The 14,452-nt window shown below is 44.2% G+C and overlaps 1 protein-coding gene across 6 annotated transcripts in view; it reads left to right on the forward strand.

Moving 5' to 3' along the window:
* Positions 1–14,452, forward strand: part of LOC125428294 (contactin-4) — a 679,975-nt gene that overhangs the window by 555,135 nt on the left and 110,388 nt on the right. For all 6 annotated transcript variants that reach the window (XM_048488126.1, XM_048488125.1, XM_048488131.1 and 3 more), the window contains one exon: positions 364–493. In XM_048488126.1, the coding sequence (XP_048344083.1) occupies positions 364–493 (130 nt within the window). The remainder of the gene's footprint in view (positions 1–363; positions 494–14,452) is intronic.

Consider the following 14,452-nt stretch of genomic DNA (forward strand, 5'->3'; position numbering starts at 1 on the left):
TAGGCCATGGAATACTCCAGAATAAGTAGTTTTAGATTCAAGTTTATCTGCTTGAAGAGGCTATTAATCTAAATGGTTCAGATGTTCAATCAATGAGAAGTCAAGAGAGAGAAAAAGAAAGGGGGAATAAGGCACTGCTGTTCAAATGGCATTTACCAACTGTAATATTGGTTTTTCCATTTAGCATTTAATATGATATAAATTTAGTTGGCAGACAAATAGATTGCATCATGTAAATTGTTCATAAATTTGCCTGTTTCATCTTCGATTTTCTCTCTGCCATGTTATAATAATGACATGATTCTAGCAAGGGATAAATTTTGAAGTTGAATTTTCTTTATTTATGTCTATTGTGTTTTGCAGGAAAGAATTCAGATAGAGCATGGATCCCTCACAATAACCACCGTGAACCTATCAGATACTGGCATGTATCAGTGCATGGCAGAAAACAGACATGGGGTCATCTATGCCAGCGCAGAGCTGAGTGTAATCGGTGGGCTCTTTTTCCTTAACAAATACTGAAAACCAACAAACTGTTAGCTTGATTAGTTTTTCTGGTTTTGCAGAAATTCATAAATAATTCCTTGCAGTTCCTGTTATCATAGGGGTTGTCCTCATATATGAAGTCATTATATCTGTTATTCACTTGACCAATTTCTATTTTTTCAAGCAGTACTAGTAGAGCTTTTGTTATGAGGATCCTTTTCTAAGTCCTTGAAGTATGCTCTCTTGTACCACAAACAAGGCTGCTCTTGGAGAAAGCGCAGCACCTATGATAGTAAGGACATGAATTACACAGCTCTTTCCTCTTGCTTGGGCTGTTTTGACCTTTGCTATGGATGGATAGAATGAAGGCAGGCTTTGGTAGCTGAATGCTTCCAGCAGTGTCACTACAGTGGAAAAGTATTTTTTTCCTCTTTTTATAAAAGATCACGGTTTTTAAAAGTTGTTTAAAACTGTCTGTATCCCCAAAGCAAGAATATCCAGGATCTCTTTTGTTACAGAGCATGGAATTGTATAGAATAAAGCATAGAGATAGCACTTTCCTCTTGATCCTTCCATAGTCAAGCAATGGATAATGAACAGTAGATAGTTATTTAATGGTTATTAATGGCTCATCATTTTCCTTATTTCCATTGTAAAAAGTGTGGTGTTGTACCCAACGTGGCGGGAAGTCTCTCCCTTTTAGAGTGGGGGAATTAGCAGGAATAGATACTTGGCTTTGCAAAAGGCCGGGCAATACAAGACCTTGATTGCCTATTTATACGAGAGTCAGCAAAAAAACCTTGCAGGAGAATGAATAAAGTCTAGCAATTTTTATTAAGGGATAATGGGGGTACACGAGCATACACTAAAAGCAGCAGAACATACACAGTCCTAGGATGTGGACAGTTTTGAGGGGATCGGTCTGGAATAAATAAGGAATATATGGGGAGGTTCCATAAAAGTTATAGTCACCTACCTTGGAGCGGAATGGTCTGATGAACAGAACTGATTGACCCGTGCTTAGGTCTGGGAGAAACAGTGCTGAGGAACAGTATCACAGACAGAGAGTTGTCCAGAGATACTGAACACTATCTATTGGGAGAGTGGGCTTCTTGTAGGGAAAACGGACCTTCAAGGTTATGCAGAGTGATGCTTAATCTCCCTAGACAAAAAGATTTCCTGCCTTTCCTGGGAAAGACAACAGACAGAAATCTACCTTAATGGTTGGGTCATTGGTCTTATGGTTTGAGACATCAGCCTGAAGTTCCAGGCTTGGGAGTGTCTCCAAGTGGGACGTTAGCTGATGAAATTACAGCTGTAAAACAATGACAGTGCAGATAAGGTGGTTGTTAAAGGTATTAGTCAGAGGAAGAAACACTGGGCAGGTAAGCACATTAACACATCCATTGTCTTCACCGGTGTGCATGGTCCAAAGCTGGAGATAGAATCTCTCTCCAGGGCAAGGTCTTTGTGTTGACTTAATCCTGTCAGGAAGGCTGTGAGAGAAGTTTTGTGCAAGTTGCTTTGGAGGGAGACAAGTCCATTGGATGAACTGAACCAATGCAAGGAATGGGCACCCCATTTTGGCACTGCACTGCTAGGCATCCTAAGGGTTTGCTGAGGTGGTAGAGATGCCAGTGTATTAAAAGCAAGGTCCCTTTGGTCCTCCATAGGTTGGTCTGACAACAGTGTAGTGGTTAAGAACTGCAGACTCTAATCTGGAGAACCTTGTTTGATTCCTTCGCCCCATGAGTGGCATATTCTTATCTGAATTTGTTTTCCCGCTCCTACACATGCTGGATAACCCTGGGCTAATAATAGTTCTCTCAGATCTCTCTCAGCTCCACCCACCTCACAAGGTTCCTGTTCTAGGGAGAGGAAGGGAAGGAGATTGTAAGTCACTTTGACACCCCTTATGGTTGAGGAAAGCGGGGTATAAATCCAAACTCTTCTTCATATATTACAGTTGCTAGGCAGGGGGATAAATTAATTGTGTGTGCACTGTGAATTTCATAGAGACAGAAAGAGCTAAAGCAGACAAAATGTGAAAGGTACATGGCCAAATCGTCCAGGATCTTTTCCTTCAATTCATTTGATCAAAAATGTAGGACTGGAAAACAGCTGTTTCACCCTTTCCCTTTTGCTATTAGGCTGAGCTGAATTCCATTTCATCTCAAGATGCTATTCGTTCCTAGGGGGGAAATATAGGTACCTGGTTCTTTTCCCCCCCTCCCCTTGCCTTTGCCTCCTTCCTTGAACAGTGTGCAGAGGGCAAGAAAGATAGAACACTTTCACTTTAATACAGCTTCCTGATCATACTGGCCACACTGAAGTAAAGACAAATACAGGCCTGTGTGGTGATCAGGCTGTGTGGTTTCTCCATTGCTGCAACAGATACAACACAGCATTACATGGCTGGTTTCCCTAAGTTTTTCCTGCCCTAGTCACTCTGCAGCAGCCATTTTTCCATCAGCAATTGAATGTCACTACAGTAGCCAAGACTTGGAGGCTAAGTAGGCTGGCCCTGGTTAATACTTGGGCGGGAGGCCCCCAAAGAAGTCCAGGATTGCTGTGCAAAGGAAAGCAATGGCAAACCACCTTTGCTCATTCTTGCCCCAAAACCTCTTGAGGGGTCACCATGAGTCGGTTGCAACTTGATAGTATCTAATTATTTCTATCTTTTGTAACAATCTGTTACTGTCATCTGAATTTCCAGCTTTCACATAAAAAAATAAGTTGCTAGCTCCTCTCGTTGCAGAGATATAAGGAGAAAGCCATATCTCTGCAACCAAGGGGCTACAGGTTTTCCTTGGGGGAAAAAATGTTTCAGAGAACCAGACAAATGTTTATAATGTTGTAGCACTTTGACAATATTAATTTGCCAATTTTAAAAGTGCTCTGATGCTTGGAAGGCCATGCTTCCTGCAGGGGACTGAGGCAGAGAAAATGGCACCAATTTGGGTAGGACCAAGAAGATCTGGACTTTCCCTTCCACATGAATGCCACCCTGGCTTTGCTTTAATCTACACTAAAATATCACTGTGGATTGGGTTTGGAAAAGTTCACAAGAAGGACAGGGGACAGCTGGAAAGTTAATGAAAGCACCATGCTGGTGTGAGAAAGTGCGGTGAGGGGCCCTCTTCTTAACTGCGTTCCATCTGGGGTGTACAACCTATGCCTAAGTTATCCCAGTGACAGTTCTTTATGTTCAGTTTATTTTGGCCCAAGATTTTCAAGTTTCTGAGAATGTAATTAGAATACTGAGGTGGAGTGGGGGGCTTTTAGAATGCTACTGCTGTTCTTGGGGACTGATGCCACTTTAGGATTAGCACTGCTGGAATATTCGCCTGTTTGGTTCTTGCTTGCTCAGCATGTATATTGGTAAATAAACAGATATTTTAAAACATGCGACGTGTCCAGTACTCTCTCCTCACAAAGAAAAAGATGCAAACTAGGGAGCATGAACAATCCCTAATCTATAAGCTCAGGTTGCATTTTTGCATTACTGTCTTTGAATTGAGACTTTCTGCTGTGTTACCCAGAAGTAGCAATGTTGATAGGATCTACATTTGCTGATCATGTGTATATGACACATTTCTACCACAAGGTGTGGCGATTGCTACTTTCTTGGATAGATTTTAAGGACTAGACAAATTTCTGTCTTATGTCTTATCTGAATGGATAAGACCTATTTTAGCTGAACAGAGTGTCTTTGTTCAGAAACTGTACGTCTCTGCTTTCAACGGACTATAGATGAATTGCAGGTGTACCAGCATCATTCCTTGCTTGTGAATGTCTGATGGATATTTGAATGGCCACTGTTGGCAACAGAAGGTTAGACTGGACAGAGTTTAATTTGGTTTGGGAAAATAACACTGCCTTTGTTCAGTAACATTTATGTAACTTGCTTTGGGTTTATCTAAATTGTGGTACATTTGTATTAAATAAATAAAATGAAACAAAAAAGAGGACCAAGTACAATTCACTTCCAACTACCTGTTTACATGTCCTATCCAAGTATTTGATCTCTTCCATTACCTTCCTTTATATTGTTTACTTAAACACCTCTGAGCTTGGAATGTCAACAGTTCTCTTTCCTTTCAGTTCCCTCCGTCTCAGAGAACAAAACAGGCAATGGGTCAGTCCATGAATGCAAGGACTGTGGATGTTCACACTTTCCCCCTCTATTGTAGAAAAGTTTATTCCTGAATTTATGGATGGACTACGAGCCAGACAGATTGAGAGATTGTAGTGGATAGGGAAAGGTGGTGAAGTCTCCCTCTCCCCTTCCCACCATCTGTGGAACTTCTTTGCCCCATGTTTTTTTTTTTAGAACATACAAGCAAGGCTTGTGTGAAATAACTCATGGCAATGATTCATAAATTGTTGCCAGCATCATATCTAGGGGTGTTTATTCAGTAAAACCAAATCACCCCCCCCCCCCCAAAATCAACTTCTTTCAGGTTTTCTCTTTACTGACAAAAAACAAATAAGCCAGGTGCACGGAAAGTGATCCTCTCCCACCTTGCCGTTAAAAATTGTGTTCATCCCTAACCGTATTGTCAGGTCAAAATACAAAGCAACCTAAAAAGGCGGTGGCAGGACAGAACTATTGCCCTCCTCCTGGCTTTCTGCACCATCTTTCTTTTGACTGTTAGCCAGAAGCTTGCAAAAACACTGTTTTGTTTACTTATATTGCAGTAAGAAGTCTTTTATGTGTAACAAATACTGGAATCAATAAAGGAGTTCCATTTTCAAAAGGCGCAAAACAATTTGCAATTAGAGAGTACTGTTTTTGATATCTTTCAAAGTGAATGTTCAGTATTATCATTTTAATCTGTTCGGAAGATGAGTGTTTGAAGTGTTTTCAGAACACCCAGTTTCTCTGTCTTTTATCAATAGAGACATCCAGGGGGAAAAAAAACAAAAAACACCCTGTCACACTGATGGTTTGAACAAAGAACAGTGGAATTCAGCAATCTAAGATCTATAGTGGCAAGATTTATTAAACAAGTTGCATCTAGTATATTTAAAAAAAATCCAAATAAAGCAATTGATGCAGCTTCAGACAGAGGCGTAGCTGGGCACAGAGCCGTCTCTCGGTCGCCCTCCCCCACTCACCTGCCTCTCCAGCATCGCTTTGGAGAACTGCAGGGACCCGTCCACACTGCCCTCCGACCCCTGGAAGTCAGAGGACAGCGTGGGTGGGTCCCTGCAGTCCTCCAAAGCAATGCTGGAGTGGCAGGTGAGTGGGAGCGATGGGGAAAGGGGTGGCTTTCCTGCAGTGCAGTTCGCACTGCGCCACTGGGAAGACGTAGTATTTTGAAAACCTCGCTCATTGTCAGGGAAGACGTAGTATTTTGAAAACCTCGCTCATTGTCAGGGACGGCTTCACGCCGCCTGGGGAAAGGCAGGACGGCACTGCTGCAGTGCAGCAACACCGGCCATGCGAACGCTCTCCCAGGGACGGCGTTTTTGCCTCCCTGGGACGCTTCATTTAGCCCATGCGGAAAGGGCCAAAGGGCCACATAGATCCATTCCCCCCCTTGCTTAATGTACTAGAAAGATCCAGTCACAAATCTTGTATTTTATCTTGTTAGGCAATAAGGGTTCTGTTTTGTTTTTTTGAGAGGAAGGTGAGGTTAGTTGGTTACTCACAAGGGAAATAGAGGCCAAATACTTGAAAAGTACAGTTGATTACAGAATGTTGCTAGAATTGTAGGATTTTTCACTCGTCTGTTCTTCCCACTCCATATGCAGGAGGTTAAGCAGAGCGCTGCTGCTAAACAGACTGGGATTCTGCATTCCCATCTACAAATAAACAGTTAGTAAAATCTAGTTAACAAGCTAGGTAGAAATCACAACTTATTGGGCAGCCTGCATTCAGGCATTGCACTAAATGTGAGTTCAATCAAACCATGGTGTGGAATGGTTCATTGTGACATCTAAATGAAACCAAAATGTTCATATCCATGGCATAGTGCCAAGGGGGTGGGGGGACACGCGAAGGACCGGGTGTGCACTGGCTCAGGGGTGTGGCAGGGGCGCACACATGCCCCGGGCACAGTCCCCCCCTTGCTCATATAATCTGGTATCACTGATTGTCTGAGGAGTGAGTTCATATAGTTTGGTACAAGTCATTAAGCCATATGTCTGTTCATTAGCAAGCAAGATGAAATCAGTTTAGCTGCATCTATGGAAATCTTAAGACTGCTTTCCTCCTGTGTTCCTCCATGTATGTGTTTCCCTTACATACCCTTTATTTTAAGATGGAAGCATGTTTTTTTTCCTTGTGATTTGTGCTAGTCTTCTTTAACATTATTGAGGTATAGTGATAAGACAAGGATCTGAGAGACCTATGGAAGTTTGCTGGGAGATCCAGGGTCACTCTATTTTAGCCAAACACATGAACACTGAACTACCTTATACTGAAATCAGCATTGTTTACTCAGACTGGTAGGGATTTTCCAGGTGGACATTTTCAACAATCCCCACTACCTGATCCTCTGAACTGGAGATGGCAGGAGTTGAACCTGTGCCTGTCTGCATGCCAAGCAGATGTTTTACCTCTGAGTGACTGTCCCTCACCTAACCTACCTCACAGGGTTGCAGTGAAGATAAATTGGAGGAGGGAGTGTGATGCTGTATGCCAGTTTAAAGCCCTTACTTGGAAGAAAAGTAGAGGTATAAATATATAAATGGAAATTTAATTCTAGGAAAGAGGAGTTAAATGTAATGCAGAGTTAACCCTTTCCATGTCCATTGACTATGTGTAGGATCGTGCTGTGGACCATCTAATCCAGCAATATCTATTGTCACTGACAGTGGCTTTCCAAGGGCTCAGGCAGAGACTTTTTCTGCCCTTATTCTTTCTTCCCGAGAGCCTTTTTGCTTGGAGATTTAGTAGGATCTGAGATGAGCTTCTGCATGCAAAACAGTTCTCCCACTGAACTGTTGTCCCGAGCACTTTATTTCAAATTTACTAGAAATAGTATGCCCATAATTAATGTCCCTATGATAATGCTTATGACCACTCTTTTACTTGAGATTTTCATGTAATACAATTAGAAGTTCACATAAAAGTAAATTTAAAACAATAAAAACCCACTTTGGGCAACAAAATGAATTTGGACTTGGTAAGAGCCTTGTACTGAGTGCATGTCAACAAGGCAGCAGACTTTTCTAAAGTCAGATTCCTCTACAGAGTATAACAAAGACATGGAAGCAAATGGTTAAAGACCTTTCAGAGTGCACAGAAGCCGTTCTTACTGTCAGGCATCATGGGTCTTGAACCTAGACCCTGGAGGCACCAGCTTTACAATAATTAGAACTGCCTGCTTTCAAGGATCACTGGTGGATCAGCCCCCTTTGCGCCTGAGCACCATCTTCAAGATGGCAATTGAAGAAGCATGCTCTCGATCAATCTAGTGAGAATGTATGGTTGAAGGCTTTCATGGCCGGAATCATTGGGGTGCTGTGTGGTTTCCGGGCTGTATGGCCCTGTTCTAACAGCATTCTCTCTTGACGTTTCGCCTGAATCTGTGGCTGGCATCTTCAGAGGATCTTCAGAGGAAGATGCCAGCCACAGATGCAGGTGAAACGTCAGGAGAGAATGCTGCTAGAACACGGCCATACAGCCCAGAAACCACACAGCACCCCAATCTAGTGAGAGCTGCTGGGAACAACTGACTGAATAAGAAAGCTTTCCCGCTAAGACTTTCATTCTGAGCAGCTATTCTGTAATGTGAAGACTGTGCTGTGTTGATTCTGATCCTTTTACCTCGTACCTGGTCACTTGACCTCATACCTGGCCACCTGATGCAGTTCACCAAATCCAGAATGATACTAAGGGATAACCTTGGTCGAACAGGGTCGAACAGGACAACAACAGAACACCACTGGTGCTCACATATAGCTCTCAGCTCAAACTGTGTCATTAATAACCTACAATCTATGCTGGACAACAATATTCCTCTCTCGCAAGCATTGAGAGTTAAACCTTCATAGTCAGCCTCCTAACCTCAGGGGCGGAGCAAGGGGGAACTGCGCCCAGGGCATGCGTGCACCCTTGCCACACCCCGGAATGCCCCTGCCACACCCTTGCGACGCCCCACAAGGACGCATGCCTGATGCGTTGCACACCCCCTACCCTTTTAGCGCTATGCTACTGCCTAATCTTAAACCCACAATAAAGACTTTCCTAACATGGGCATGAATTCCAAGACCAGGTCATGCCACAAATCAGGATGTCAAGTCCCACACTGACCCACATTGACTCTGACAGCACAATCACTGGAGGTAACAACACTAGTCATTTCATTTTTGGTTAATTTACTTGTTCATCTTCCAATGTTATACATCCCATCTAACATCACCAATGCCCTGGCACTCTCTACATCTGTCGAACAGTCCAGTCCCTACACAAAAGAATAAAAGAACAGAAACCTGATATTAAGAGCCACACCTCTCAAAAATTAGTGAGAGAACACTTTAATCTTCCATGTCAGTCCATTGCTGACCGAAGAGTGGCAGTCCCCAAACAGAGAAGCTTCAATTACAATGTGATTGTGGTCAACTTGAGTTCATTCACATTTAGAACAATGGACTCCCTAGGGCTGAATAGGGACATTGGGTTATTATCTCACTATAGATGCTACTCTGGTATCGTTTCCCTTCTGCCCTGATCAAGCTGATTACTGCACACACTATACTTTTGTATCCTTCGTTGCAACATCTCCCTCCCATGCTTTGACTGGGATTTAAGGACTCCCAAGATCTCCATGTTGACAAGGGTTATTTTGACTCTTGAAAGCTCATACCCCCCAAAATCTTGTAGGTCTCTAAGGTGTTATTGGACTCAAATCTAGCTGTTTTACTGCAGACCAACACAGCTATCCTCTAAAACTGGTCACTGCTAGACTCTGGTCTGCCATCTGATGATGGTCAGGCTGCCACACTGGACTTTCTCTCTATGGATCCTGAACGCTGACTTTTTCTGACGCTGATTCTGCAGGACTCTACAACTTTTGGCACTCTTTATTGACTTTGCATGCTTCTCATCCTGCCTAACTTGTCACATGCCTCAACACCTGACACATACTGTCTTCTTGCCATTTTCTTACTTCAGTCTTTGTTCTTTATCTGAACTCAGTACTGGCTAAAGATGACAGTCTTTGCGGAACTGCTGTTCAAAACATGGAAGAAAAATGCATATGACAAGTATGCTCAGTCCTGCGCTTGCATCTCTAGTTGGTTTGGGAACAGACATCCGTCTTGTGTTCTTATCATTGTCTTTCTTACCTGTCAGTGACAGTTCTGCCTTCACTTTTGCTGCAGAAATTCTCCCTGTTTCTTTCTTTGAGAATCACCATAATCAAAGAGCAAGCATGCTGAAAACCTTGTTTGCTTTGGCATTAAGTTTGCCAGCAGAAACTCTGTTTCGCCAACCATACTGCGTTGTAAAAAGAGCTTTGTGATGACATTCCTTCCTTCTGTTGATCCATCCTATGAACATGAATAAGTGATAAAGGAAAGAGGGCTGGATGCATCTGTGCTCTATTTTGCATAGGAAGAACAAATATACAATTCTGAGCATTGTATTGTGCCCTTACCTGCCAATGGAGGTGAAACCAATGCCATAGAGAGCAGTGTAAACAGAATCAAGTTTTTACCTATGTGTTTAAATATCATGACACTAAAAGTTACTGTATAAGAAACTTAGGCTGCCAAGAAGGTGAAATTGAAGTGTTGGGCCAAAAGTTCCTTTTTTGGTCTGACTGCTTTTAATACCTAAAACCAGTAGTGGATCAGTGGTTAAGAGTGGTGAACTCTAATCTGGAGAACAGGGTTTGATTCCCCATTCCTCCACATGAGAGGTAGACTCTGATCTGGTGAACTGGATTTCTTTCCCTGATCCTACATGTAAAGCCTGCCTGGGTGACCTTGCATTGGTCACAATTCTCTCAAAACTTTCTCAGCCCCACCTACCTCACAAGGTGTCTGTTGTGGGGAGAAGAAGGGAAGGTGTTTGTAAGCCGCTTTGAGACTCCTTCCAGTTGAGAAAAGTGGGATATAAATCCAAATTCTGTATCTATCTCTACCTTCTTCTTGAACAACAAAAACGCTTAAATCTGCCTGAACGTATGGCTAATATTTTCCATGAGAAGTGTAATTGCTGGGAATCGTGCTATGGATTTTCTGTTCAACCTTTGCCCACGTCCTGTAATGCTACTTTTCTCCGAGTGCTGAACCCTTAGGTATGCTTCAGAAGCTGACAAATACCTAGGATGGCCAAAGAGAAGCAAGCTGTTCTACTGATACCTGTCTTTTGGTTGAAGCTGTGTATTTTCATTCCAGCTGAAAGAAACTGGTCCTTCAAGCAGCGAAGAATGAAAAGAGATAATCTAAAATGGTGGTCTCAAAACTGTTGACTGGGTCTGGCATATGCTTTGAAAAAAATTAAGGTCCATTTTGGATGCTATGCCCACCATGCTATGTCTACCAAAGAAGAAGCTCCAAAGCACTGATTTCTACCCATTCTCTGCCCATGTATGGCATCTTCCCAAGAGGGAAGCTCTAGGGCAGTGGTGGCGAACCTTTGGCACTCCAAATGTTATGGACTACAATTTCCATCAGCCCCTGCCAGCATGGCCAATTGGCTATGCTGGCAGGGGCTGATGGGAATTGTAGTCCATAACATCTGGAGTGCCAAAGGTTCGCCACCATGGCTCTACGGTCCACACTACACCTAGCAGGCCTTACACTGTGTTTGTACAGAAAGCATGGTTTCTTCCTTGAACTCTAGCTGAATAGGAGAAAGGGTGGTGAAATGTGACCAGAAAGCAAAGAGGATTGTGTATCCTGAAGATACACAATGATGTGTCTGATGTTTTTGGAACTGACTGAGAAGATATACACGTCTGCTGTGGGTTTTCTGTGTCGTAGAACCCACAACAGCCAGTTGATTCTGCCCAAGAAAGTCTTTGACAGTAGATATATACATGTCCTTTTGAGAGTAATGGGCAGCCCAATTCGGGGGCAGGGAGGGCTGCGAATCAGGCTTTGGAGGCAGCGCAGGGTCGCTCCACAGTGTTTGCCCACCCCGCCAGGATATGTGGCTCTTATTCTGGTGGGGAGGGCAAATTGGAAGGTGGGTGGCACCCAACCTGAAAAAAGCTGTATCCCGCAGAGCTGCGCTGGCCTGAAATTGGACAGCAGAATGGCTGGGAGCAGACTAGGGATGTTCTTGGGGGTGGGGTCAACTTTATTCCGCTTCCACTGGGCTTGGGGCCAGGAACAACCCTGACATTTTGGGCTATGGAAGTCTTTCAGGTGACAGAGGAGTTTCTGGTGTTTGCTGCCTCCCCATTCCGCCTAAAAGCCCCTTACAGGTGGTACAGTCCCTGGCCACCAGAGCCCTCAGGATAGGGCTGTAAACGATTTAATTCAAATCCAGAACAACATATAGTTTTAGTACTTATTTTGGGGAGCACTGGTCCAAGGTGTCCTATTGCTTTTCAGATCATGTTCGTGTGCCACAGGTTTTCCGCCGCAGCCACGCCCGAGGTTGGAGTCGTACATGGCCGAGGGCGTTTAGGTTGGGAAACAGTGGCTTGGCCACTGTAAGGGGGGGGGCGAAGAATTGGCGGCTGTGACTAAGCTATCTGGAAACAACTCCCTAGGGGCAGCGCTTTTGCCGTCCCTAGAAACTGTTATTGGCCCGTCTTGAAGGGTCTAAGAGCCTAATGTCTAATCTAGTCTTAATCTGAATAAGCCCACAACTAAACTCCTTTTTCCTTGGAGTCTCAGGCAATTTTTAAATCTTCGTTTTGGGCAACTACCACAGCAAAGAGAATTGCATTTTCTTGCCCCAACAAGTTGCTGTGATGGCAAGAGTCTTAAAAATGAGCATGGAATGAATAGATGTCCTAAATATATATGAAGTGAAAAATGAAGTTGACGCTTTTCTGTCCAGTGAATACTGCGGGGAAGAAAGCTGCTATAATTAGAAGTGTTTAATTAGAGCGCACACATCCAATAATATACTCTGCTTCACTTTGAATTGAGCAGCTATATTCTGTACTATGAAATACCGGCATCTGCCTTTTGCTGATAATGTTTAATGCAGGCAGGAAAATGGCTTCATTGCCATTTTTCCTATGTATATGTCCCCCTGTTCCATTGTTCAGAAGGCTCATGTTTGCCACTTCATGTTCAGTCACTGCCATGACATCCTGTGGTGATTAGGCAGCGTGTTTAAAGCATGAACAAGTATTGCTGAGAGAAACAATCTGATCTAATACTTTGTAACTAGCAGGTTGGGTTCTGCTACAGCTCCCTTTGATCAAATCCTAACATTGTCGGCCTTGGTGAGCTTTCTTTACCCATCATAGCTTTTCAGTTCATGTTTGCCACCACAGCTTTTCAGGCCTAGTATGTAAAAGTTTGTGGCCCCATCCGCATTCCTCCATTCACAGTAGCTGGCTGCTCATTTAGAGAAGACATGGATGGCCTAGATCTGGATGGCCCAGACTAGTCTGTTCTTGTAAGGTCTCAGAAGCCATGCAGGGTCAACCCTGGTTAGTACTTGGATGGGAAACCACCAAGAAATGTCTATGTCATTATGCAGAGACAGGCAATGACAACCCATCTCTGTTCATCTCTTGCCTTGAAAACCTTATGGGGTTATCATAAGTTTGCTCTGACTTGCCGGCACTTTCATCAACCACTTTCCATTCTTCGGTTCCTCTCTTTCATTCATCTTGATAGGAGACTATGGCCGCTTCCTTGCGGCCCGCGATGGGGTTAGTGCGGTACATGACGCCAACCCAACCCCCGACCCGTTCACAGCGGTCCCAGTGCGGTGGGGAAGAGCGGCCCCACGGGTACCACCGTTGTTGTCGACCCTACCTTCTCGGAGACCGTCCGGCGTCGCCCGGGCGAGGACATGCCCCTGCCGCTTCGTTGACCGCCTCGAGGTCGCCAGAACGAGAGCATGTCCCCAGACCTCAGCGACGCGCCAGACAGTTGCAGAGAAGGTAGGTCGATTGGGCAAAGGGGGGAGCTGCTGCCGTTCGCACAACAGCGGCTGGAAGCTGCCGTTTTCCGAAAACCTCACTCGGGAAGCAAGGTGGGAAAACGACAGCTTCGCGCCGCTCAGGAGGAGCGAGGGCGGCACGGCTGCAAAGCAGCTGCGCCCCCCATGTGAACAGCTCCCTGGGGACGGCGTTTTTGCCGTCCCCAGGGCGCTGTATTAGGCCTGTGCGGAAAGGGCCAGAGTCATTCCTCCCTCCCAGCACCAGTGCAATGGATATGTTTCCTTTCTCATCCCTCATCTAATACCCAGCCCTTAATCCTTCACCTCCCTATCTGTTGCAGGGTAGCAGATGTTCCTACCACAAGATGGCACAGGAAATAGACAACCTTTTCTGTGTTCTTCTGCTGTCTACAAACTCCTTCCATACCTACTGACCTGTGGTTAATGTTTTGTGAGGCTAGCTCAGGCATGAAGGTGATTAAAGCAGCAGGGTATACACATCTGAATGGTGTGAAAGATGTAGCAGGAGGAAGTAGGGAGATACAGTCAAGAGTTTTTAGACTGGGGCACTCAGTTATACCAAGTGGCCATGAATTCAGGACAGAGGGAAGAAAGGAAACACTTAATGTAATGTACAATTAATTTGTGAAAATTATAGGCAGGAGATATGGAGCCAGCAGATAGCTCCAAACAACTTCCTTGAAGATCAGGAGACCCTTTCAAACAAAACGCATCATAGTATGGGGTGGTACATCAATGAGGAAGAATTTGAAAAAATGGTTTCTTTCTCTCTCCTCCACTAACATAATCCACCAGTGGAAGAGTGATAAGAAGGCAAGTTTCTTGCCTAATCCCTCCCCCCATTGCTGCAGCTTACCATATTGTCGCCTCCCCCTCTTTTTTTTTTTTTTGCAAAGTTCTCACAACCCT

This window comes from Sphaerodactylus townsendi, linkage group LG03 (genome assembly GCF_021028975.2).
Source record: "Sphaerodactylus townsendi isolate TG3544 linkage group LG03, MPM_Stown_v2.3, whole genome shotgun sequence".
NCBI classification, from domain to species: Eukaryota; Metazoa; Chordata; class Lepidosauria; order Squamata; family Sphaerodactylidae; genus Sphaerodactylus; species Sphaerodactylus townsendi.